Genomic DNA, 27,196 nt, shown 5'->3' with positions numbered 1-27,196 from the left:
TTTCCCTTTTCTTAATCTAGCTTCTAAAATAAGTCGTAGGGTCAGTATTGTCTCACGTGTTCCCACATTTCTACGGAATCCAAATTGATCTTCACCGAAGTCGGCTTCTACCAGGTTTTCCATTCGTCTGTAAAGAATTCGTGTTAGTATTTTGCAGCCGTGACTTATGAAACTGATAGTTCGGTAATTTTCACATCTGTCAACGCCTGCTTTCTTTGGTATTGTAATATATTTCACTCAATTCTGAGTACTTTTATAATCACCATTTCGGTGAATTATGCAATAGCACTCACTGACCACTGGGTTATGTTATCTACATAAAGGAAACTGAGCCATGGCGGGACCGGCGCCAGTAGTATCTCTGACATGGGTACGATCGATTTCCTAGTATAGAAGTTGTCTTGGGGCTTGGGCCGTCTCGGGATATAAGCGAGTGCTGACAGCGAGTAAGGGAACAACGCTTTGAGAACGGAAGGCGGCGGTGCGCGAGTCGGCGATTGGCTGGCGGGCCGAAGTGTTAGGGGTACCTGAGGCCGGGCGGCCTTATCACGTGGTTATACTGGAGGCGGCGGGAGTTGGCCGGCGCTGTGCATTCACCGGCAACCTCGTGAGCTGTGGATGTGCCCACTTCCTTGGAGGGAAACGCTGTTAAGGTCTTGCGAAGTGATGGTCTGACATCTTCGCAAAATCGCCCCAGCATCGAGACACCCAGTTAAGGACTCTAATTTCTAAGAGCGCTTAGTTAATTGTGATTGTGATCGCTCTTGGTATAGTAAGACGTTGCCGGACGCGTGATGTTATGTGTGTTCGATTTCATTTGATGCCTCTTGCTAAGCGTGTACTCTGGTTCCGCATAATATTGATGTATTTGCAGACCGTTAGTTCATTAGCTTTTATTAGCAACTGTTTAATTTGCTCACGATATCGGTTAATCCGTTGCAATATGTCCTCTGCGGGCAAACTGAGTTTTTTATTTGTAAAGGTTAGCGTGTTGAGCTCTGCAGGCCCACTTAAGGTGGCCAATATGTGTGTCATTAAGTTCTAGTGAGTGTCGGTTATCGTGGGCCAGTTCATTTCCCACTCTTAGCTTTTGTTTATCAGGTACTGTTTCTCTTAAAGAAAGGAGTTGCGAGTAAAATTAGTTGTTGTTTATCCTTGATTTTATAGTGTTACTTTACTAGTCAATTTTGAATGTTAAAAATAAGAAAAGTTTTTTTGGCCTCCTTTTGTCAGGTGTGGTCTGTGTTTTCGTGAGCTGAGGCAGCGGGCAACCGAAGCGCAGAGCTTCCCTTTAGATTACAAGTTTGGCTTACGGGCGGTGGACCTCGCCTGAGCTCATGTGTTCCTCTTCGGTAATGTTTGCTGGGTTCACATTTCGGTGGCCTACTCGATGTGGAGCTGCAAGTTGATTCGATGTTAAGTGTTACTTCCCTCAGTCGGCTCCACCGTTCGTGGTTGATCTTCGGCCTTACAAGCTTGGGCCTTACTTCTGTCGTTACACATTTATGAGTATACAGAGTTGTAACTTTCTATGCCCTAAAAGCCTATCTTACAAACCAATGGGCACTTGAATAGTTTCATGGTTCGCTCTGGAAGTTCTCTAGTCCAGTAATTTGCAATATTTCCCAAGTTACGTTTTTATAAATATGTCCTAAGTTTCGTGTTAAAATTGAAGCTGTGTGTCCACTGTTGCCCGCATCTCGTGGTCGTGCGGTAGCGTTCTCGCTTCCCACGCCCGGGTTCCCGGGTTCGATTCCCGGCGGGGTCAGGGATTTTCTCTGCCTCGTGATGGCTGGGTGTTGTGTGCTGTCCTTAGGTTAGTTAGGTTTAAGTAGTTCTAAGTTCTAGAGGACTTATAACCACAGCAGTTGAGTCCCATAGTGCTCAGAGCCATTTGTCCACTGTTATTTTACACGTAATGTTAAAGTATTGGAATGGAAAGGGTCTTAAATAAGTGTCTTAACTAGAGTTGTTTTGTTAAAGTTATGGTCAAATTCAGCCTTAGTGGCGTCTGTCAGTTTTTATGTGAGATTGTTTTTGGTAGTTAATAAACACATTGGATTTGAAATGTTCACTTTATTGGGTCAGCCCTTCCACTCCATTTAGATTTAAAGGTTACACAAGCAAGTGTTAAGTAAAAATGTTCCAGAAACTCTATGCATGTTTTGTTGTCTTCGATTTAGTGTTACTGTAATTGCCACTCTGATTCCTTTTGCTATGAGTCAATTATAAATATTGCTTAGGCTTGTTAATACCCATAATGCCGGTTCTGAGTATAAGGCGTAAAGCTATTTTGGGAGTATATTCCGAAACATTTTCTCGTTCTCTTGCAATTTTTAATTATGACGAAATTCCTTACGCCATGTCACATTTCAGATATATTGTCACTGTAGAATTTGTCAGGCGCTGTGCGTGCGATTATTCAGAGCAAACCTTAATGTATATGTTTTCGCTGTTGTAGCAAAATTGTATTTTGCACCCCAGTCTGTGGGCAGTCATATTACGTTTGAATCTGGTATGTGTTTTTAAGCTGTGCTCATTCGGTGGGTTGTTCCAAGTGTAATTTTATTATATTATTAATTTTTGATATCATAGTTAGCATCATCGGGGCCTGTTAATCGGTTTTAGATGTTAATTAATTGTAATGGTTCTTGCAGTTGGAGTCCGCAGCTCGTGGTCGTGTGGTAGCGTTCTCGCCCGGGTTCCCGGTTTCGATTCCCGGCGGGGTCAGGGATTTTCTCTGCCTCGTGATGACTGGGTGTTGTGTGATGTCCTTAGGTTAGTTAGGTTTAAGTAGTTCTCAGTTCTAGGGGACTGATGACCATAGATGTTAAGTCCCATAGTGCTCAGAGCCCTTCTTGCAGTTGGCCTTGCTGAGAGGTAATATTGTATTACTAAATATTTGTTGTTGTTCAGCCACTCGTTGTTGGGTTTTAGCGCTTTGTTCTAAGTATTTTTAAGTTTGGTTGTAATATAAAATCTCTGCCACATTGTGAAATAAAAGTTTAAAATTACGATCAGTCACCACCCAACACAGTCACACCACTTCCTGACGCATGTGACTCGTAAATATGACTGGAATTACAGAATCTGACTCACACAATTGTTTTACTGTTTTCCTAAAAATAAGTATGCTGCAGCCAAAAGGAAGGTTGCTATGACTAGATATTCTCAGAGGGGAAACACTTTCGTTAGCATTATCGATCAAGCTGATTTCTGGGTTGGCCAAAGAAGCAGATATTACTGGACTAGAGTACTTACTGATTCACCCTTGACAGGGAAAAATAGTGAAAGTGTTTTCCGACAGCGCTCAGTATACAGGGGGTTACAAAAAGGTACGGCCAAACTTTCAGGAAACATTCCTCACACACAAATAAAGAAAAGATGTTATGTGGACATGTGTCCGGAAACGCTTAATTTCCATGTTAGAGCTCATTTTAGATTCGTCAGTATGTACTGTACTTCCTCGATTGACCGCCAGTTGACCAAATTGAAGGAAGGTAATGTTGACTTCGGTGCCTGTGTTGACATGTGACTCATTTGTCTACAGTGCTAGCTTCACGCACATCAGTACGTAGCATCAACAGGTTAGTGTTAATCACGAACGTGGTTTTGCAGTTAGTGCAATGTTTACAAATGCGGAGTTGGCAGATGCCTATTTGATGTATGGATTAGCACGGGGCAATAGCAGTGGCGCGGCACGTTTGTACCGAGACAGATTTCCAGAACGAAGGGTCCCGACAGGAAGACGTTCGAAGCAATTGATCGACGTCTTAGGGAGCACGGAACACTCCAGCCTATGACTCGCGACTGGGGAAGACCTAGAACGACGAGGACACCTGCAATGGACGAGGCAATTCTGTTGACGATAACCCTAATGTCAGAGTCAGAGAAGTTGCTGCTGTACAAGGTAACGTTGACCACGTCACTGTATGGAGAGTGCTACGGCAGAACCAGTTGTTTCCGTACCATGTACAGCGTGTGCAGGCACTATCAGCAGCTGATTGGCCTCCACGGGTACACTTCTGCGAATGGTTCATCCAACAATGTGTCAATCCTCATTTCAGTGCAAATGTTCTCTTTACGGATGAGGCTTCATTCCAACGTGATCAAATTGTAGGTTTTCACAATCAACAAGTGTGGGCTGACGAGAATCCGCACGCAATTGTGCAATCACGTCATCAACACAGATTTTCTGTGAACGTTTGGGCAGGTATTGTTGGTGCTGTCTTGATTGGGCCCCATGTTCTTCCACCTACGCTCAATGGAGCACGTTATCGTGATTTCATACGGGATACTCTACCTGTGCTGCTAGAACATGTGCCTTTACAACACAACATGTGGTTCATGCACGATGGAGCTCCTGCACATTTCAGTCGAAGTGTTCGTACGCTTCTCAACAACAGATTCGGTGACCGATGGATTGGTAGAGGCGGACCAATTCCATGGCCTCCACGCTCTCCTAACCTCAACCCTCTTGACTTTCATTTATGGGGGCATTTGAAAGCTCTTGTCTACGCAACCCCGGTACCAAATGTAGAGACTCTTCGTGCTCGTATTGTGGACGGCTGTGATACAATACGCCATTCACCGGGGCTGCATCAGCGCATCGGGGATTCCATGCGACGGAGGGTGGATGCATGTATCCTCGCTAACGGAGGACATTTTGAACATTTCCTGTAACAAAGTGTTTGAAGTCACGCTGGTACGTTCTGTTGCTGTGTGTTTCCATTCCTTGATTAATGTGATTTGAAGAGGAGTAATAAAATGAGCTCTAACATGGAAAGTAAGCGTTTCCGGACACATGTCCACATAACATTTTCTTTATTTGTGTGTGAGGAATGTTTCCTGATAGTTTGGCCGTACCTTTTTGTATCACCCTGTATAGTGCGCCAGCACTGTACGTCAGCCGTGACCGGCCAACTGTTTGTCGACGAGTCTAATGCATCGTACGCTGCGTTCTAGTGTAGCATTTGCTGCAAGTCATGTGCATCTCTTGTGAAGAATGGCTATAATGTGTGCTAAAAAGTGCGTTTCAGCGCCGGAGAAGTTAAAACGATAACTGTTGCAGTGCCAAAAACACATTACTGCTTGACCCTCTGCGTTTCCCTTACGTCTCGAGCAAATACACTCCTGGAAATGGAAAAAAGAACACATTGACACCGGTGTGTCAGACCCACCATACTTGCTCCGGACACTGCGAGAGGGCTGTACAAGCAATGATCACACGCACGGCACAGCGGACACGCCAGGAACCGCGGTGTTGGCCGTCGAATGGCGCTAGCTGCGCAGCATTTGTGCACCGCCGCCGTCAGTGTCAGCCAGTTTGCCGTGGCATACGGAGCTCCATCGCAGTCTTTAACACTGGTAGCATGCCGCGACAAGCGTGGACGTGAACCGTATGTGCAGTTGACGGACTTTGAGCGAGGGCGTATAGTGGGCATGCGGGAGGCCGGGTGGACGTACCGCCGAATTGCTCAACACGTGGGGCGTGAGGTCTCCACAGTACATCGATGTTGTCGCCAGTGGTCGGCGGAAGGTGCACGTGCCCGTCGACCTGGGACCGGACCGCAGCGACGCACGGATGCACGCCAAGACCGTAGGATCCTACGCAGTGCCGTAGGGGACCGCACCGCCACTTCCCAGCAAATTAGGGACACTGTTGCTCCTGGGGTATCGGCGAGGACCATTCGCAACCGTCTCCATGAATCTGGGCTACGGTCCCGCACACCGTTAGGCCGTCTTCCGCTCACGCCCCAACATCGTGCAGCCCGCCTCCAGTGGTGTCGCGACAGGCGTGAATGGAGGGACGAATGGAGACGTGTCGTCTTCAGCGATGAGAGTCGCTTCTGCCTTGGTGCCAATGATGGTCGTATGCGTGTTTGGCGCCGTGCAGGTGAGCGCCACAATCAGGACTGCATACGACCGAGGCACACAGGGCCAACACCCGGCATCATGGTGTGGGGAGCGATCTCCTACACTGGCCGTACACCACTGGTGATCGTCGAGGGGACACTGAATAGTGCACGGTACATCCAAACCGTCATCGAACCCATCGTTCTACCATTCCTAGACCGGCAAGGGAACTTGCTGTTCCAACAGGACAATGCACGTCCGCATGTATCCCGTGCCACCCAACGTGCTCTAGAAGGTGTAAGTCAACTACCCTGGCCAGCAAGATCTCCGGATCTGTCCCCCATTGAGCATGTTTGGGACTGGATGAAGCGTCGTCTCACGCGGTCTGCACGTCCAGCACGAACGCTGGTCCAACTGAGGCGCCAGGTGGAAATGGCATGGCAAGCCGTTCCACAGGACTACATCCAGCATCTCTACGATCGTCTCCATGGGAGAATAGCAGCCTGCATTGCTGCGAAAGGTGGATATACACTGTACTAGTGCCGACATTGTGCATGCTCTGTTGCCTGTGTCTATGTGCCTGTGGTTCTGTCAGTGTGATCATGTGATGTATCTGACCCCAGGAATGTGTCAATAAAGTTTCCCCTTCCTGGGACAATGAATTCACGGTGTTCTTATTTCAATTTCCAGGAGTGTATTTCTTCTTCGTGCATTATATGCTTAGCTATCAGCAAATCCAGGAGTTTCCTTCACTTTTCTCTCACGCGGTCCATCACTACTGCAAAGTATATTAGGACTTCGCTTAGAGTAAGAACAAGTTGATTAAGCACTCATCCCAGGCGTCACATCTTCCTACAGTATATTACAGTGCGAATAGCCCAAGGCACGGCAACCCAATGCAAGCTACAAGTTTCCTGTCTAGCAGCTAGCAGGGGTAGCAAGTAATTTAATTTTCAATATTTTGTACCATTATTGACCGAATTAAAAAATTTAACGGCGTTCGGATGGTCCCGGTAGGCCACTCGTGGCCCAAAGAAGGAGTGTTTTTTTTTCCCTCATAATCTACTCACTAAGAGGCATAATGTCAAGTTACAGGTTCAACACAGTAAGACAAGTATTACAATAGCAATTGTTTGGGGGACTGGAGGCAAAGTAACGCGCAGCTTGCAGATACCTCAACTAAATTCATCCATTGTTTCAGAATGAGAGGACTTAGTGACTTCCAGTGTATCTAATACGTAATTTCAAACATTTGCAGATTCTCTCGCTGATAACGCCCCCACCAAACACACACAAAACGATAAAAAGAAAAAAAATTGTTGCTTACTGCATTTCCGTGCTTCATGCAGTCTAGCTCTAGCAGTAGGCATGACATTTCAGTTTGTTACCTCTTCACTGCTAACTCTATTCACAATACAGTTTGCAACAATGCTACATGACCAATAAATGTACCTGGAAAAGTATGTCATTTTACGATATATAGTCCCGGAGATGCGACTCCTTCCACACTGAGATGCGTGAAGAACTGGCTTTTGTTTAAAACAGAGTGCAGGTTACCCAGACGTCACTCATTCAGTGTTTAATAATCGGAGCACTCAATGACTTACAACAGGTTTTAAACATAATTTCAAACCTCTTTGAAACTACTTCTCGTCATATTCTTAGTGTCAACACATTAACCGGTTTGTAAAGTAATGAAAAATTTTGAAGCTATGTTATAAAGGGGAGTTCGATTCTTTAAATAATCTGAGGTTTACAGGTGTGGACTGAGTAGTTAAAGCACTTGGGGTTCAATTTCTTCAGAAAACACAAATGCGGAATGTGTCTAAGGTCTGCGATTCTGCCGGCGTAAATCGACCTGTCATGTTTGTGTTACGCAAACTTCTTGCTTAAAGCCAAATTTTAAGAGGAGAAGGGATGTTGCATCGCTTAGTACGTCATGCGCCAGGAGTCCTGCGTCGTCCACTCAACAGTGACAAAAGAGTGAAGTAGTTTTCCGACAGAATGTAATCCGTAGTGTGCCAACGCCTTAGGTCAAGAATGAGTGGCCTACTGGTCTTAGGCGAGACTAATGCATTGTTAAAAAAATGGCTCAAATGGCTCTAAGAACTATGGGACTTAACATCTGAGGTCATCATCCCCTAGATGTAGAACCACTTAAACCTAACAAACCTAAGGACATCACACACATCCATGCCCGAGGCAGGATTCGAACCTGCGACCGCAGTAGCAGTGCGGTTCCGGACTGAAGCACCTAGAACCGCTCGCCCAAATGCATTGTTATGCTGGGTTCTAGTAAATGAGTGCGAAAGACGGTGGAAAAGCATCCGTGATTCCTACAGCACACATGGAAAAGAAGGAATAGGTATAGCAGTGTCTGCTACAAAAAATAAGTGTGCCACCTACAATGTACGGAAGATAAAAGGAACAGTTTCTCAAATGCTACATCGCATCGGACACTGAAATATGGATAACTGCCGTAACTTCTCGACGGAAGCCAAAAATGGCCTCTGTAGCAACGCTGACGGTCACTGTCCAGAAACTGCTGAGTGTGAACCACTTTCACCCCAATCCCAGGAAACACTGGAACCAGGTCCTTTAGCCAGATGCCTCTGACCTAAAAGTGGACGGAAAGCGATGGCCGTCTCAAATGTTAAAATGAGAACAAAGACGAAAAACTCCACTTTTAAGCTGTCTGGAAGAGCTGTCAATACCAACACCGCAAGAGGATGGAATAGACTCATTCTCCAAAAGTGTAGCTGCGACTGTGGAAAATTTCGGCCAGATCCCATCTCGTAGACCAAGATAAGAATTTTCCAATTCGTTAGAAAGACAGAGGCGTTCAACCAACAGCATCAATGCGGTTGTAGTTCACCAGCTGTGGATTACAATGAAAGTCATTCGTCGCCACAGCGCTCGTCAACATTGTTCGCCAGGTCCACCACTGGTACACCCACAACACACCCTACAATGAAGTTAGTCAGACAAGTGGCATGGCCACTCAAGCACTTTCTTTTTCATTAATTGACCTTACTGAGGGGGGGAGGGGGGACTAATGCAACAAGTAATACGGAACAAGACAGTGCTTTGTGGAAGGTTCCTTACTTTATTTACTATATAAAATTCACTCTAATTTCTGTAAATTTGTTTGGGGTTGTGTGTAGCTGATGTTTTTATTGAGTGTTGGAGAGTTGTGAAACTTTTTTATTGAATTTCACGCAAATAAAACATAACAAGTAGAAGAAAACTGCTTTCACAACTTACTTTCCAGATAGCAGGTGTGGAAAACAGGAATACATTAAGTATTTACTGTCCTGTGCGGGTGGTGCAAAATTCGTGCCCATAGGAACATCCTGGCACTAGACTCCTCCAGAACCAGATAGCCTGGCCACATCTGACGTTAAGTACTGGTACACTAAACTTTGCGTTCTGCCGGAAGCATCTCTACTTTTCAGTGGTTTGGCATTTTCAAATAAAGAGACTCGTGTTTAAATACAAACTAACTATCACGTAGTTCATGTGTGGTTTTAAATATGCTAGCGTCGTAATATGAGCACTGGCTGATACAGCTGCCCCTACCACTGGGTTTTACGCAACCGGCAATGTCTTCAAATACCACATGCAAGATTTTCATATTTTCTCGCTCGTTATGGCCAAAGTATTAATGCTACAGACAAAGTGAACAGGATCTTTATGTAGGAAGTTTAATCTAGCTAAAGTTTGTAGTAGGATACGTTTTAGTTAAAGGCCGTAGTTTTCGAATTATTCAAGAATCGTATAATAGTGACCGTCAAAAGCATACTTCTTCAATAACACGGAAATTGTGACCTCCAGCATTAGCATATCCCAGTACAAAATTCAACAACATTACGTTTCCTACGAAAACTTCAGCTACATTTTTTTCTGTAGAACTAATAGTTTGCAGGTTGGGAGTGAGAGAATATGAAAATCTCTTATGTCCTTTTTGAAGGTGTTGAGATTTGCATAAAACCGATTCGTAGGGGCAGCTGAATGTCATCGTTTATGGCTAAGGTTGTGAGTTAGGACGACCTACTTTAGTGTGTACACGACTACAAGAGCGATTCAGGTCAACAGGTTATGACGATGTGTAACACCTGGTGTCTGATACAATGAATTAAGTAATAATTTTTATTAGTCTGAAGATGACTCGTGAATGAGCCCACACTAGTAGTCAATAGTGGATTACAGTGATCTTTATATAGTGTTTTTAACCACACATTTGTTCACTATTTGCGCTGTCAAGGGGAGAAAGTCAGGCGCCTCAGGTACTACGCGGCGCAAAATTTTTGCTCCTCGCAAAATCGGGTATTCCTGCCGAGGTAGTGAGTGTAATTTCGTGCGACGCCACGACACTTCCGAGGGCATACGATTTCCTGTCAGAGAGATCACAGTTCGCAGTAATTGACGGAAAGTCATAGAGTAAAACAGAAGTGATTTCTGTCGTTCCCCAATGTAGTGTTATAGGCCCTTTCCTGTTTCTTGTCTATATAAACGATATGGGAGACAATCTGAGCAGCCGTCTTCGGTTGTTTGCAGATGACGCTGTCGTTTATCAACTAATAAAGTCATCAGAAGATCAAAACAAACTGCAAAACGATTTAGAAAATATATCTGAATGGTGAGGCAACGGTCTTGCCGCAGTGGTTACACCGGTTCCCGTGACATCACCGATGTTAAGCGCTGTCGAGCGTGGTCGGCACTTGGATGGGTGACCATCCAGGCCGCCATGCGCTGCTGCCATTTTTCGTGGTGCACTCAGCCTCGTGATGCCAATTGAGGAGCTATTCGACCGAACAGTAGCGGCTTCGGTCAAGAATACCATCATAACGACCAGGAGAGCGGTGTGCTGACCCCAGGCCCCTCCTATCCGCATCCTCCACGGAGGTCGGCTGGTCCTGGTAGGCCACTCGTGGCCTGAAGACGGAGTGCTTTTATCTGAATGGTGCGAAAGGTGGCAGTTGACCCTAAATAACGAAAAGTGTGAGGTCATCCACTACAAGGAACTACTTAAACTTCGGTTTCACGAGAAATCAGTCTAATCTAAAAGCCGTAAATTCAATTAAATACCTAGGTATTACAATTACGAACTACTTAAATTGGAAGGAACACATAGAAATTGTTGTGGGGAAGGCCAACCAAAGACTGCGTTTTTTTGGCAGGACACTTAGAAAATGTAACAGACCTACTAAGGAGACTGCCTACACCACGCCTGTTCGTCCTCTTTTAGAATGCCACTGCGAGGTGTGGGATCCTTACCAGATAGGACTGACGCATTACGTCGTAAAAGTTCAAAGAAAAGCAGTACGTTTTGTATCATCGAGAAATATGGGAGAGAGTGTCACAGAAATGATACAGGATTTGTGTTGGACATCATTAAAAGCCGGCCGCGGTGGCCGTGCGGTTCTAGGCGCTTCAGTCCTGAACCGCGAGACTGCTACAGTCGCAGGTTCGGATCCTGCCTCTGGCATGGATGTGTATGATGTCTTTAGATTAGTTAGGTTTAAGTAGTTCTAAGTTCTAGGGGAATGATGACCTAAGATGTTAAGTCCCATAGTGCTCAGAACCATTTGAAACGTCATTAAAAGAAAGGCGTTTTTCGTTGCGACGGAATCTTCTCATGAAATTCCAGTAACCAACTTTCTCCTCCGAATGCGAAAATATTTTGCTGATACTGACATACATAGGGAGGAACGATCACCACGATACAATGAAGGAAATCAGAGCTCGTAGGGAAAGAAATAGGTGTTCATTCTTTCCACGCGCTATACGAGATTGGAATAATAGAGAGTTGTGAAGGTGGTTCGATGAACCCTCTGCCAGGCACTTAAATTTGATTTGCAGAGTATCCCTGTAGATGTAGATGCAGATGTACAACGGAACGTTTCTCAGTCTGGTGTGAAGTCTGCGTTCATCGCTTAAGCCCTTAACTATGTGGCAACACGTACTGTTCTAAGCACTCCAACAAACAATGGGATACGCAGTTTACATTTCAGTGTGTCAGCGTGAACGGACTGGTTCGCGCGAACGACAACGCCCAGTGTATGTCAGCGAATCACCGCGCCGCGGCGCCACTCTCGGTCTCTTGTGATTGTGCTCTGAGCGCTGGAAAGGCCTTCGTGGGGTGAACGATTGGGCGGGGGGGGGGGGGACGCTGTGTTTTCGGCGGAAGTGCTGCTCTCCGCTGCTCGAGCCCTCTGCCGGCGGCGCGTCGCTAGGAAACGGGCCGGCATCGCCAGTGGGAAGGAACGGGGCTGTGGGCAGGGGTGGAAGAAGAGGGTGGCGGCATTTGTAATTCTGATTCTATTCATCTGCAGCACTCCGGCCTCTGCCAAACGGACTCCACTTCCGGTTAAAAGGCAAAAAGCGTGCGATGAAAGGGAAATCCTTCTCCGACTCCTCTCTCCTCCCACAGATGGCCCGCGAGGAGGAGGGCGCGTGTATACATATCTATAAAAAATAGGGGTGGGGGGTGGGGACTGGAAGAAAAGGGAAGGGAAGAACGGGGAGGGGTCCCGATAGCGACACAGAAAGCAATACTCAGAAAATTGGTATATGGATCGCGAACTGAACAATAGAGACTGTGAGGGCGGCAGAGTTTTATGAAGCAGAGGGAGAATGCTTCCAGCATAGGTGCAAAAATTGAAATCGATACTGACGTTAGAGCCAAAATATTACGAATGAAACAATCTAACATCAACGGGTAGAACTGGGATCACAAAACTGCTGTAGAAAAAAGAAAAAAAAAGAACAACAGAAGTACAGTGACGATGAGACAAACACGTTTACATCGAAAAGCATAGAAAAACCGAGACTACTACCGTATTTAAGGAACTATTACCCTGTATAACTAGCGCATTACTGTGTTTCCATAAGGGGCGCACAAAGACTGCGCGGGTATATAAGCACAGGCATGTGGGTAAGGGACTGGTGAGGCATTCGTGACTTTCCGACGTGCGTGCGGTAAATGCGGAAACGTAAACTATGGCGACATTATTGCCAAATGCGTCCAAAGAGGATCAACATGCTGTTATTTTGTTCTTGGTTGCTGAAGGAGAAACATCAGTAGATACCCATCGGAGCTTGAAGAACGTGTATGGGGCAGCACGTCTCTCCAATATCACCGTTGTGGAATGCTTCTGCTTCATGGTAACGCAAGTCCCATGTCGAAAATGTCGTAACGCTCAAGCTGAGCCGATTCAAGTGGGGACACACGCAAAGTCGCCCTATAACGCTGATCTCTCTCCATGCGATTATTACGCCAACGATCCCTTAAGAAAGGCCTTGAAAGATCGACGATTCCTTTCGGTCGAGGATTTGCAATAGGTGTGACGGACTTCTTCACGCAGCAGGACGCAGTTTTTACCAAATAGGTATCTTCAACCATTTGCGTCAATGGGCTGATTGTCACCATGCCCACGGAGATTTTGCCTTACTGAAAAAACCGATTCTGGACTCTACGGCCTTAGAACGGAAACATTCTGATCGCCTCTTATACGTTGAAACGTCTTTACGCCGTGACAAATTTCACCAATACTGATTAAATAAGTTGCAGCGGATGAATAGACTACGAAGTGTCACGTGTAAAAACGAGTCTGATGCTGCAAATTTAGTACTGAGCTAGCGATGGCGGCTTCAAACAGCAGGATTTAGAGTCCACACATACCTAAATTCTTTGATTTCCATTGCTCAAAACATTTTAAAATAAAATACCCCGCCAGGTTGCGCTGAAATTCTATTGGTTTTCCCTGCTAGTGGAGCACCAGTTGTCTGTGATAATCAGTTTGTCCATTTTCCACTGAGGTTATCCATGTTGACGATTCTTCTGAAACTGTAAGGATGAAAAATTCTCGAAGTCTAGATCACAGAAACATTTTGATGTAATTCCTAGTTTCAGCTACACATGGGCAATATCCATATCATAAAACTGTCTTGATTTGTGTAACTGCCACAACGGTTTAACACGTCGTCATAACATTTTGAGTGACAACATTCATACAGAATGTTGTTGTTGTTTTCTTCAGTCCCAAGACTGGTTTGATGCACCTCTACATGCTACTCTATCATGTGCAATCCTCTACAAGTCCAAATAACTACTGCAATCTACATCTTTCTGAATCTGCTTACTGTATTCATCTCTTGGTCTCCCTCTACTATTTTTAGCCCCACAGTTCTCTCCAATACTAATTTAGTGATCCCTTGACGTCTCAGAATGTGCCCCAAAGATCAATCGCTTCTTTTGGTCAAGTTGTGCCACAAATTTCTTCTCTCCCCGATTCTATTTAGTACCACTTCATTAGTTACGTGATCCACCCACATAAATTTCAACCTTCTTCTGTACACCAAATGTCTAAAATTTACATTCTCCTTTTTGTCTAAACTGGTTATAGTCCTTGTCTCACTTCCATGCATGGCTTCACTCCAGACAAATACTTTCAGAAAAGGCTTCTTAACACTTGAATCTATGTTCGATGTTAACAAATTTCTCTTCTTCAGAAATGCTTTTGTAGCCAGTGCCAGTCTACATTTTACCTTCTCTCTTCTTCAGTCATCATCAGTTATTTTGCTGCCCAATTCCCCACTTCACCATTAAGAGAATTGTTTACCTCGTGTGTTGTAAAGTTGTCTCATAGTCCCAAATGGCCATCTCCTAGACCGAAATTTGTGGCTCCATGGAAATTTCTCATCGACAGTGAATAATGGAATCCCAAGTGAGGAAATCTTAACGCTGCTTTAATGAAAGTTTCGAAGTAAAGGGATGCCACCGTGTTTCTAATAAAAAAGAAAAGAAAAACAGTGCTTGGAGCCAGTCAAACGGTAATAATTGAATGTATGTTCAGGGATTAAGGTCGTTACATATCGAGCGCCATTCGAAGTTCACAAAATTATCTCCGTACGAATTTAATGACAGTTCGAAGACGCACACTGGTGAATTTGCACATAAATGTTTTACGTGCCAGTTTTACGTGGAAACATACTCAGTCCGCTGCACTTACATGGTGCGTGTCCAGAAGCGAGTCAGATTCCCCAGATTTTCTAATAAATTAGTTATTTAGTTCAAGCGATAACCAGTAGATGACCCAACTTTCTTTGTACAATTGTGATAAAAATGTTCAACCACTACTTCGTCTAGGCGGTCACTGCGTGCCTCACGTTTTCACAATGGTATTACACGTTTCATCCCGTGCATTCTACCGTATTTTAAATTGGACTAATGACCTCTTGACGGTTGAACATTTTTATCACCATTGGACAAAGAACGTTGACTCATCTCTTGGTTATCGTTTGAACTAATTATGAAATACACATGTATCCCTGATGATGTGATTCTAACGTCACGAATCTAGGTGGATAATAAGTATTTAGCAAACAGCTGAGGAAGCATTTTTCATCATGACGTAATGCGTTAGGTCAGCCGATATTGGGTACAAAGCAAACACAGCCACATCGCCTTCACCACTACGAACAATCCAGCAATGCGGTAGTTCATCGTTTTGGTTGTGACGAACATCGATGCTCCAACGAGAGAATTCCCCGTCTTGTTAGAAGAAGAAATTGTGGCATTAATCAGTCAGTAGCAGAGACAACTACAACTGCAGCATGTCAGGTAAGTGCTGTTCGTCACATCTGGCCACTGAAGAGAAACGGCCCATGCAGCTTCGTCTGTGGCACTGCGAATCTCGTTTAAGCGCCACAATTTCATGAGGATTTTCAGCACACTACACTCTCACACTGGGGCCACTAACTTTCGCAGATAAATGGAAGGTTGCTTTGTTGCTAAATCTCAGCTTGGAGGTGAAATGTGCAACCTCGAGTGCCTCTTGCATTATGATGTAAACTGAAAAAATGGCTCTGAGCACTATGAGACTTAACAGCTGTGGTCATCAGTCCCCTAGAACTTAGAACTACTTAAACCTAACTAACCTAAGGACATCACACACATCCATGCCCGAGGCAGGATTCGAACCTGCGACCGTAGCAGTCGCACGGTTCCGGACTGCGCGCCTAGAACCGCGAGACCACCGCAGCCGGCCGATGTAAACTGAAGGCAGCGGACATAATCTTAGGGTTTTAATTGTTACCCTGGCTTTAGGTGGTACTGTCTGAAACGTAACCGCCATCGCAAAATCTTCCAAACAATTTTCTGCGTTCTTCCAAATTCTTAGCTTGGGCTGACCATTAATTTTGCCTCTGGTACATTTGGTCGACCGGTACTTTTCTGTTTGCAGAAACAACGAGTGTCCCTAAATGCTCTTTCTACTTGGCCGTACTTTTCCATAATTCTATCTGAATGCACGCCGCACTGTTTTCACACGTAAACCTCGCATATTCCAAGATACGAAGGTTCTTTTCTAGATTTGTTGCCGTTTTGTCCAAACACTGCGCTTGTAACGCTAATTGGCGATTACAGTGCAAATTCTGTGAGTTTACGGATCTGGTGCTTCAATAATACTTTTAAATGTAATACTTCAGAAGATATAGAACTTCGAAGACGAATGACTCATTTATAAGCAGTGCCCACTAACATTAATGTGGCAAACTGTCGGAACCCTCAATAAGCATGTTTTGCAACACGGGCCACTGCAAGACGTTCAGGAAGAGAGTCAGTGTGGTTCTGGAAGGTACGGACAGGAATGTGAAGCCATGACGACTTTAGTGCCACGGCGAGCTACGCTAGGTTTCTCGGTTGAGAATCCGCGGCGTGAAAATAGCACATGCGAACATCATTAAAAATATTCATGTAAGCTAATTCACTTGAAAATGGGAATAAATACACGAAATGTGTTGTGCTATGCATGAAAAATAAGTAGAAGGCACTAAATTCCGTGTGCTTCAGTGGAAACTCATGTTTCTTGTTGTGTGTGTCCTTTTAACTTTATTACACTGTTATACAGTTTTAGTTACGGAGGAAGTACTACTACAAACCAATTGGAAACGTTGTAGCAATTGTTTGTGGTGCTGATTTCCCAATTCGGTTGTCGAACTGTAGGTCGTGGGCTAAAGCGAGGCTGGTGGCCTTCGTTTACCGTGATGGTACATGTGTAGCGGCATATAGAAGAAATACGTGTCCACCAATAAATGTCGAAGTGTGCGGAGCAATACGTCTCGTAATATGTCTCGTGCACTGCACGGCACTAGTGGACGAGGAGCTGCGCGAATTTTGTGGCGTCCCAGCGAGGACTTTCACGCTCCACAACACTGCGAAGGCTGAAAGAGAGAATGTGCCAACCCAGACATTTTTCCTCGTAGAGAGCAATGTGGTTAATGAGATGTAGTATCAGTTTTATGGCAGAAGCAGAACTTAGGGGATGCCTTATTGGATTAAGGCATATGGAGTTGATGATGACTATGATGATGTAGATGATGTTTGGTTTGTGGGGCGGTCAACTGTGCGATCATCAGCGCCTGTAAAAAGTCCAAATTTTTTCACAGTCCAGTTTTTTTACGCAATCCAATCAAGCTACTGTCACGAATGACGATGATGAAATGATGAGAACAACGCAAACATCCAGTCCAGGGAAGAGAAAATACCTAACCCGGCCGGAAATCGAACTCAGGACCCCGTGATCCAGAGGCAGCAACGCTAGCTACTAGACAACGACATGCGGGCGCATATGGAGCAGAACTCCATATTTGCTGAGTTTTGTGTTGTAGCGTATGAACATAAGATACTTCAAATCACCATCACAATGAGGATCTATTAAAAACGTTTTTGATACTTTTGTTGTAATAAAAAGGCGGGAAACTGCATATCGATAATTAAAGTCTTCTCGTATTTGATGCTTTTGGTATTATTGCTTTCGTGATAGGTATGTATGTCTCCATTTCATTATTACAGCACACTAAAGATTTATCAGAAGTGTGTAGCTTTGAGTACAGTTTGTGACAGTTAAACTTCAAATAATGACATCACTGCTTACGGCGTTCAGACATTTGTGCACACTGTATACCATAACTAAGACGCTTTCAGCATGCTGAGACTGGAGAGTAATTGGTAGAGTCGTGAACTGTGGACGTTGAGGTAGCAGGTTCGTGTCTCGCTATCTCTATTTTTTTTTCACTTTATGTTTCCCAAAAGATTATGAGTGTCTCTTATTAATTTAGCAGGAGTGTGAATTGCAGTACTTGGTGTTGTTTAATATAAATGAGAGCGCTCTCCGTCCTAGATAGTGTTTGTTCAATTTTGTGAATGTTCCAGGGAACGTGGATGGACGAACTGCACGACTGCAGTTTACGCTACTGCCTGATTCCCTCGCTTTTCTGTACTCTTTATACTACAAAGACAACAACGTGGTTGTTATGTGGTAATGAGAATAAATGTGTGTCTTAACAGACACAATCTAGGAAGAGCAGTGTTTATACAGGTTGAATCCGTAGTGATGATACAAGCTTTCAGAAATTCTGGGGAAGGGTAAGTGTATTAGTTTGGGGTAAGAGACGCTGGTCCGGAAACGACCGAGTAGAAAGGTATAAGCGAAAATTTATTCAAGTTCTGCCTTAGCTTCGTGCAGCGCTCAAACTAAGGGCCCCAACTTCCGAACTCCCACGAAGACTTGCGGAATTCCCTATGAATTCTCCACAGTACTCTCAGACAGTTTCCCCTGTTGATAGCGCGCTTAACTTTATGCTATAGAGATCGAAAATCCTAAGTCTACGGTACTGTATCAATGAATTACATTTATCTACACAAGTTTCACAAACTGCTACATTTACAACAGCTGTTCGCAACGGGGTTCGCCAGCAGCAATGCCGACATGGTTTCGCAGCACAATTTTTTGGTACTTGTTGTAATATCCCCAGTGTACATTGAACAGTGTCGCAGGCAGCGAGAATTCTTGACGGCTATCTCTGCCTATGCATTTATTAAGGAATGTTTGATCATCTGCAGTGGCCAGAGTTAGTTTTGCATGTCATACTTTCTCATCCCTATCCTCACCCACATCCCTTCTAGTTCCACACTTTTTCCACGCCGTCAGATGTTAGCGTTCCAAGTTTCGCTGAAATTTAATCAAGTGTATCAGAGTTATGAGTTACATGTGATCCTCGTTCATACTTCTACACCACTTTTTGAAGGTGAGCAAGCAATCCGAAAAACAGAGAGTACAAAATTTCTCGGTATGTGGATACAATGAAATATAAAATGAGATAAACATATAGACCACGCGAACAGGAAACTGAGCAAAATAGGTTTGGTAATAAGGTTATTAAGAAACCTATACCATTTGATAATCTCAGGACCATGTATTTGCCGGATATTCTTACAATATGATGTAGTATTCTGGGGAAATATGGAGCAAGTCTGAGATCATTTGATTACAGGAGATGATTTTTAGGCTATTGGAAGGGACAGATTGAAGATCATCAAGCAAGCCACTATTTAAGAAAAATATAATACTACCACTTTCATGGCTATACATGCTAGAAAGAGTAATTATTATAAAAATTAAAATTAATCAGTACAGTTCATGGATCTCCAGTAATGAATCTTTAGACAGCTACCACACACAACACATAAATAATGTACAATACAAACAACAAATACAGCACTGTTGAATAAAAGTAGATCCTATCCCGGCATCAAATTGTATAATGCATTACCGAAATCCATGAAAATACTAACGGACAGAAACAATTTTAAATCAACATTTGGTAAAGCATTGCTTCTATACATTAAGAGAGCAATTGGAAAAAGAAATCTGCAGTGCCAACTAATACTGTTTTTGTAAAGCATATAGACTAACAAAATATAGTGTAATATTGACTTTCGCTAAACTGATGTGTGTAAATATTTCAAGGCATGTGTATTTGTAATTCAGAAATGGTCCATATCTTTTGTACACAGTGCTATCCTACATTCAGAGGACCAATAATTAAAAAAATAGGTCGTTCAAAAACTGTGGAATCGGCACTGAAATAGTTCAGTCTCGGGTATTTGTACGACATTCCCTTCTCCCTCCCTTATCTGCCCCTTAAGCTCAATAGGAACTGAGACGTAGCAATTTGGAAACTCTCTATCTGTTATATCTTCTAATACAATCAATAACCAACTTTTTCCTGACTTTTTATTCTATTTTAATGTAGTTGTGCATGAAATATCTAATATTTTCATGAATATTTCAACGTGTTATTTATGCGAAGTTCAACTTAAATTTATTAATGACTTGGTTGAACTAAATTTGCTGATTTCAGCGGCGCAATTAATTTTAGTAGAACCTTGATTGATTAAAAGTAGGCGAAATTAATTAACTTACGAGATGAATGACACTGAAACTTAAGACATCCAAATTTTTCCATTGCCAGTTTTGCTTATGTATTAGATTCCAAAATGTGACACTGTACTTCCCTTCCCACATTTTTCCCGATTGAATGACACCCCTCATTAATTGATTAAGCTACTAATGAAGAATATAGGTAAGTTAACATCATATAAAATAATTTTCGAGGTGAATGTCACACTCGTATGTAGGGTATTTCCTACAAGGGACCATAAGAAGGTTTTAAAGGCTTTTATAATTCAATGACCTTCAACATTTTTCATAAACCAGGTCAAGTCTTAACCAGGTCAAGTCTTATAGTCCATTCAAAGCAGGAAGATCTAACCTAGTCGATTATCAAAACATCACGTAGTTTCTGAGATTGATAAATATTTGTATGTCAGTCCTTAAATAGCTAATCCCACCACAAAATCTCCAGTCTTCGGAATCCAGTCGTAACTTTAACATACCGTGACAAAGTAAGCACCGGAAAATATCCATATAACATCTATGTCTAATTTACTATTAAGAGCCCACAGGCAACAACTGTGTTGCTTAAACTTAATCTTGACAATCCCGGTGCGCTGTCTAATACATATCTCCATCTCGGATCGGGTAAAGAAACTGAGCTTGGATCATATCTGTTTCACTCACTTGTAAAAAACTGCGACCGTCAAGTAAACGCGTCACATCTATGCATCTTAAAATCTCAGGCGCTACAGTAATCGCGCAACATCCAAGCGTAATTGTGCCACAAATCTACTGAATGGATATTTTGATTATGTTGTCGTCTTCCTACGTGAGCATGAAGTGTGCACTGTGTTTATTTCGATGATGTATTGCCACTGTGTAAATTTTTCAAATTGGAAATTTTTGGTAAATTCTATGGGACCAAACTGCTGAGGTCATCGGTCCTGAGGCTAACACACTACTTAATCTAACTTAAATGAACTCACGCTAAGGAGAACACACATACCCATGCCCAAGGTAGCACCTGAACCTCCGACGGGGGCAGCCGCGCGAACCGTAGCAAGGCGCCTGAGACCGCACGGCTACCCCGCGCGGCTATCGAGTTTTCACTGTGACGTTTAAGGAACAGTGTGTCACTGACTTACGTATTACTGGATTATCATCATGTGGAAGAAGGAATCGGTGCGATTCTCTTTACCTATGAAAACTGTGCACTGTGCATCTGGAACTGACCATCAAAATCGTCAAAGCGCAAATGAAGTAGGAAGGAGCCATTTAAATTTAACTATTGTGTGGCGCACGTCAATTGGCATTATCCTTTCTGAAATCAGTTAACAACAAATTATTTCATGCCGTCAAGATACGAGACTTGAAGAAATGTGGAAACGAGTGCTGTTCAGACAAGAGAAACGTCGCAGTTAGTCTTACCCCAACTTCATATTTTTCAACGTAATACGTCAAAGAGAGAGAGAGAGAGAGAGAGAGAGTTAGCCATATTTTAGTAGAATTTGAGCTAATGTATTCGTTTGTTAAATAGACTTTTACTCAGAAATGGAATAAGATTGTATTCAGAAAAAATTACGAGTATAAAAGTGATGTAATAACTTACCCCGTGTATTTTTTTCAGTTTCGCCATTCCCATGTTACATCTCATGCCGAAGGAGATGATAAAACCTGTACACATAAAGAGGTCAAAGCTAATACAGGTTAGCATCTGAAATGAAATTGTAACACTAAAGTAATACATACGAGCAACAACACATGCAAAGATGAGTAATCTTAAGAACAGCCGACAGTATTGTCCAACTTGTTGCTCAAAGCATCCACCGCTATTATAGAGATGGGCAGCCCACCTGATTTACATACATAAACTTTAAACACAAGTGAATACTGTATTCTTAAGTACGGGTTGTTAACGTAGCCACGTGGTCTGGTTCCCTGCCTAAAGCATCTCATATAATCTACATTTACTTATTTGCATTACGATCCATTGCCACCTTCCAAGAAGATGGTTTCTTGAATAAGGAAATACCACAAATACAGTCCAGGAGTGTTTTCTCTAGAACACAAATCATGATTCTGATTGCGACACTCTACACATCTGTACCACAATTCTTTATCTTTCCTTATCATTATCACAACGGCTGGTAACATAAGATATCTTCAATAATTCTGGTGTTTTCTCCTTCTTACTGGTTTCCGTTTGCTTCTTTTCTGGCTGTTCAGTAAAGCACGTAAGTACAGCTTCCCCATTTTTGTTCTTCAACTCAGTCTGTTGTTACTTTTCATTCCCTGGTTTATTCTTCATTTCTCTTCCAGCTTCTTTTTCGCGGAAATGTACTCGTCTTGTCTATCAGTCACATCAACCCCCGTCTGCCATTACAAAATAATACGATCAAATACTGTACGTTAAACATATTTAGAAAGCAAGTTCTTGCAATGATACAATGAATTACAGGTCCGAATAATATATTAGGATAAAAATAAATCAGTAATAACTACAAGATTACCCACTCCTGTCTGCTGAAAGTAACAAGAAACTGAAGTGTTTTATTTTACCTCACACTCAGACGTTCCACAACCCAAATGGCACCGAGCGAGGTAGCGCAGTGGTTAGACACTGGACTCGCATTCGGGAGGACGACGGTTCAATCCCGCGTCCGGCCATCCTGATTTAGGTTTTCCGTGATTTCCCTAAATCGCTCCAAATGGTTCAAATGGCTCTGAGCACTATGGGACTTAACTGCTACGGTCATCAGTCCCCTAGAACTTAGAACTACTTAAACCTAACTAACCTAAGGACAGCACACAACACCCAGCCATCACGAGGCAGAGAAAATCCCTGACCCCCCCCCCCCCCTAAATCGCTCCAGGCAAATGCCGGGATGGTTCCTTTCAAAGGACACGGCCGACTTTCTTCCCCGTCCTTCCCTAATCTGATGAGACCGATGACCTCGCTGTCTGGTCTCCTTCCCCAAAACAACCCTCCAACCCAACTCAAATGGCACCCATCCTCTTGTTCCAGTTTATTACTTATAAGACTAAGAAGAGCGCAAAAGTTGTCAGACCTCATCATGTTATCGCAAGCTTTAAATACTACATGCATGTAGCTACAAGCTTCGTAAAACTATCAGAATTTCCCTTAACCTCCTCAGTCATTATGTAGCATATTGGCTACATTCAGTGTTTATTCTTCCCTAGCACAACGAATAAACTAAACTCGCTGTGTCTGACTGTAGCATACACTTCCCACCAAGTGCTTTCAGCGCACCACTTGTCTTGGTTTCTGGATGTTCCCAGCAGCTGGAAGCATCTGCTTAAAGGAATATGTTTATCGCAGTCTCAGCACGTCTTCGAGAAAATGTAGTTTCTCTTTGTTTTCTAGTAATTTTTTAGTCGAATGTGTTCAGAACACGCTACAAGGTTCTAATGAACCTTACGCTATCGAATAAATGATTTTTATTCCATGAGAACGATCGTTTTTGTGTAATAGTGGGACTTCATTCGGCAATGATCTATAGTTTCACATTGCCAGTCAGTGCCTTCATAAGTTTTAGGTGTTCATTACTGAGTTTTCGGAGTATTTTACATAATTCAGTTCTTGTCTAACACAAGTGGTATTCACTTTTATCATGTTCTAGAATTTGGGTGAATCACTCAAATTTTTAACATTTAGTACTTTAAACTTATTTTGTCCCAGAACTATACATTTACGACCAATACAAACTTTTCACTCATGAAATCTAAGCTAAGGACTGAGGAGGTTAGGTCCATTTTAGTTTCCAGAAGACTCTTTTAAAAATGAGTACGTTGCCTGTACGCGCTGCAGAGTTTTCGGAAAGCCGCAGGCGGCAAGAGCATTTGGCTGGCTTGGCAACTCACCTACGCAGGTGAGCAGGGCGATGGTGTAGCGCTTGGTCAGGCAGGGACACTCTGGCCGGATGTACTTGTCGATGTGTCGCAGCGGCGGCCGCTCCGGGCTGGGCAGCGACTCCGGGGTCCCGGCGTCGAAGTCCCCCGGGCCGACGCCCTTCTCGTCCTCCGACTTGCTGTACCTGTCGCAAGGCCTCACGTTACGACACAAGAGCAAAACCAGTGCGACGCCAGCGGTCAGTATCCGACACAGTGAGTAGTCCCTCGCGTCGGCGATATCGTGCTGGGTAAACTTTCACGGCCGGAACAGTCACACAATAAAATATTCAGAGCTATTTATTTATTTACGTGTCAGGTCTCTTGCGACTCGGCGAGCCAAAACTAGCTGGTCATGGAATGAGTCAGTACATAATTTAGAGACTGCTGGTTAGATAATATCTGAACAAAAGAACTGAAAAATTAAGAAAGTGCAAAGAAAAAAAAAATTGCTTGAGCGAATGCACGAATTTGTAATAGGTTACAGAGAACAGTTCTGAAGTACTGAGGGGAGTATTTTCACAGAATAGAAGGATCGTGTCACAACCAAAAATTTCCACTTGTATTTGAGCACTTGGGGTTTACCTCTCAACTTTTTTCGGTTCTGCTGGAAGCCTGTTGATAACGAATCCTGGTGAATAGTGCTCGTCTTTCTGTGCAGTCCTCGCGGAACTGTTATTCGAGTGGACATAGTTTTTCCCACCTGGTGTTCACTGAATTAATATTGCAGTTTCTTCTGAATAGTGAACACTGTCAGCAACAAATTCAACGATGGAATATATGTACTGGGTGAGCAGAGTAGGAATTCCAGAACAGCCGAAAAGAGGACTAAACAAAGTTCGAGACTGACGCCACAGGCTAGTCCGATTGCCCACTTCTGGACTAAGAATATTCTTAATGGGCGCATAGAGTTGCTCAAAATGTAGCACCATATGAAACGGCAGAATGAATTTAAGCAGTGTAAACAGCCTACCGGGTACACTGACGGACACAGTGGAGATCATTCTTACGATGTATATAGCAGCACTCAGTTTTTCGGTGGTCGAATTAATTTCTTGCAGAAATCCAACTTTTCGTCCTCATCTACGCATTTATGAATGTCCGATTCGCATCTTGGCTCTCTAGTGGATATATCCTCCGCAGATGGTGGTGGAACGATCGGTTGAAAAAAAATCATTTGACTACGGCCCAATAGCCCAGAATGTTTTACTAAGAGTGCCATAAAGCCCTAAAGTTTGAAAAAAAAAGCAGCAGGACAAGAGATGAAGAATCTTTGCAATAACCCTCTTGGCTCCTATGCACAGGATCTTGTATATCGTATTTACAAGTATTCATTATACCTCATTACGACGCGTTTCAGCATCAGGCGTCATCAAGTGTAGCTCGTCAAATACGGTACTGAACATACAGTTGTAAGTACCACTTACTGCTGTATATTCAGTATTGTATTTGACCAGGTATATCGAATTTATCATGTCTGACAGTGCAATGCGTTATAAGAAGAATTAATAAACGTATACTATCTAGACAATGGCTAATCGTCAAGAGAACATTCTGGTTATGTTTCTATCGCTTTGTTAAACTCATTACGTAAAGACAGAACCATTAGCCCTATCTGCGAACAATGTCCTTTCAGAGAGAAACCAGTTCACGTACAAAAAAGGGGCAAACAGCAGCATGAATTGTAGTGGTTCTAGAAGAAAAGCGCATCCAAAATGTACTGTGCTTATATTCGAATGAAGGAAAATATGGTCACGAATATGGAGAGAGTAAGATCTGAAACAGGGTTTACTAACTCGATACAGACGAATCGAGACTACTCCTGTTAATAAGGAACAATTTGTGGCAGCATGTTGGTGCACTTCCTTTATCGACGCTGAACCGTGTCCATAACGTTGTGTCTTCAAACTCGATCAACTCGGTAGCCGTAGACGAGCAGTTCTGATGCACATGTTGTTGTGCTACGTGTCACGAAAAACACTACTACACCATTTCCACAGAAATTTAATATTTATGTCTTTACTTTTTCTGGTAATGTAAAATGACATACTCAGAAATTATTACCTTGTCTGCAACAGAATAAGCAGTAACGCTTTCTTTCAGTAAATTTTTAAATATAAGGGGTGTCCGTGTTAAACATATAGCAGTATAAAATGTAATAGCTTGAGAAGTAATTGAGATATTTATTGCCGGTATGTTTCTACAAGCATGGTAACTGAAATTATTTTTTTCACACTTCATACACCTCGATATACGTACCGTCCCATTAGTCGCACAACATGTATCTCATCTGTACTCCACTTCTCTCCAAGTGTTTTTCAGAATTTCAGGCATAACATTTGCGATAACTACGCGAATGGAATGGCGCAAATATGGTGCATCACGAACTAGAATCTGGTACACTTGATTCTTGATGGAACCCTACAGAAAAAAAAACAAGTAGCTTAACGTCTGGTCTTCTAGGTTCTCAAGCAATCAGTTGACTACGACACCCAGTCCAGCGATCTGGGAACTCAAGATCCAAGAAATTCCTCACATTGTTCACAAAATGGTATGGTGCATCATCTTGTTGAAAGATCACGTCACGGCGTTATACCAGTGTAACAGACTTTAGCTCCACCAGAGAAAGCGCTTCGAACAGTACCTACAGCGGAGTCCACATGCGCCTTTACGTAGATAAAGCAGCTACGCGCTTGTGTACACGGCACCAACTATCGCAACCAAACATTTTCAATTACCATATTTAGAAGCAAAGGTTCAATAAATATCTTAATTACGTCTCAAGTTATTACGACGGGCGCTCAACAAGCAACGCAACACTTTTTTTTTCTCTCGGCCAGTGTCGATTGAAATGAGTCGGAATTTGCAGTGGGACATTCCCGCTTCAGCTCTTATAATCTCATAAAGTTCCTATACGTGGCAGCGCTATACGTAGCCTTCAAAATGGCGTCTGTAACGGAGGTGCGTTCCAAGCAGAGAGGCGCTTGCAGAATCTCTACGGAAGACTGGCAGTGACCAAAAGCAGGGTGAAACGTTGGGCGAGGCGTCTCTCAACATCGCAGCAGTGTCGTGCAAACCTGTCAGATCTCCCACATGCCGGCCGGCCGTGACTCCAGGTATGTTGGAACCTGCAGACTCATTCGAGGTGATCTACAGCTGAGAAACACCTCGCTAGTCAGCTGAACGTC

The 27,196-nt window shown here is 43.3% G+C and overlaps 1 protein-coding gene across 1 annotated transcript in view; it reads right to left on the bottom strand.

Annotated features, from left to right (window-relative positions):
• The window catches only part of LOC126092787 (vesicular glutamate transporter 1), a 169,955-nt gene that overhangs the window by 119,368 nt on the left and 23,391 nt on the right, over positions 1–27,196 (bottom strand). The window contains exons 3-4 of the mRNA XM_049908515.1: positions 23,982–24,154; positions 21,709–21,773 (exon numbers count right to left, since the gene is read on the bottom strand). Coding sequence (XP_049764472.1) covers positions 21,709–21,773; positions 23,982–24,154 — 238 coding nt within the window. The remainder of the gene's footprint in view (positions 1–21,708; positions 21,774–23,981; positions 24,155–27,196) is intronic.

The sequence above is a fragment of the Schistocerca cancellata genome, chromosome 7 (assembly GCF_023864275.1).
Source record: "Schistocerca cancellata isolate TAMUIC-IGC-003103 chromosome 7, iqSchCanc2.1, whole genome shotgun sequence".
Lineage (NCBI taxonomy): Eukaryota > Metazoa > Arthropoda > Insecta > Orthoptera > Acrididae > Schistocerca > Schistocerca cancellata.
Note: the sequence above shows the minus strand (reverse complement) of the source record. Positions and strands in the feature narration are given on the sequence as shown.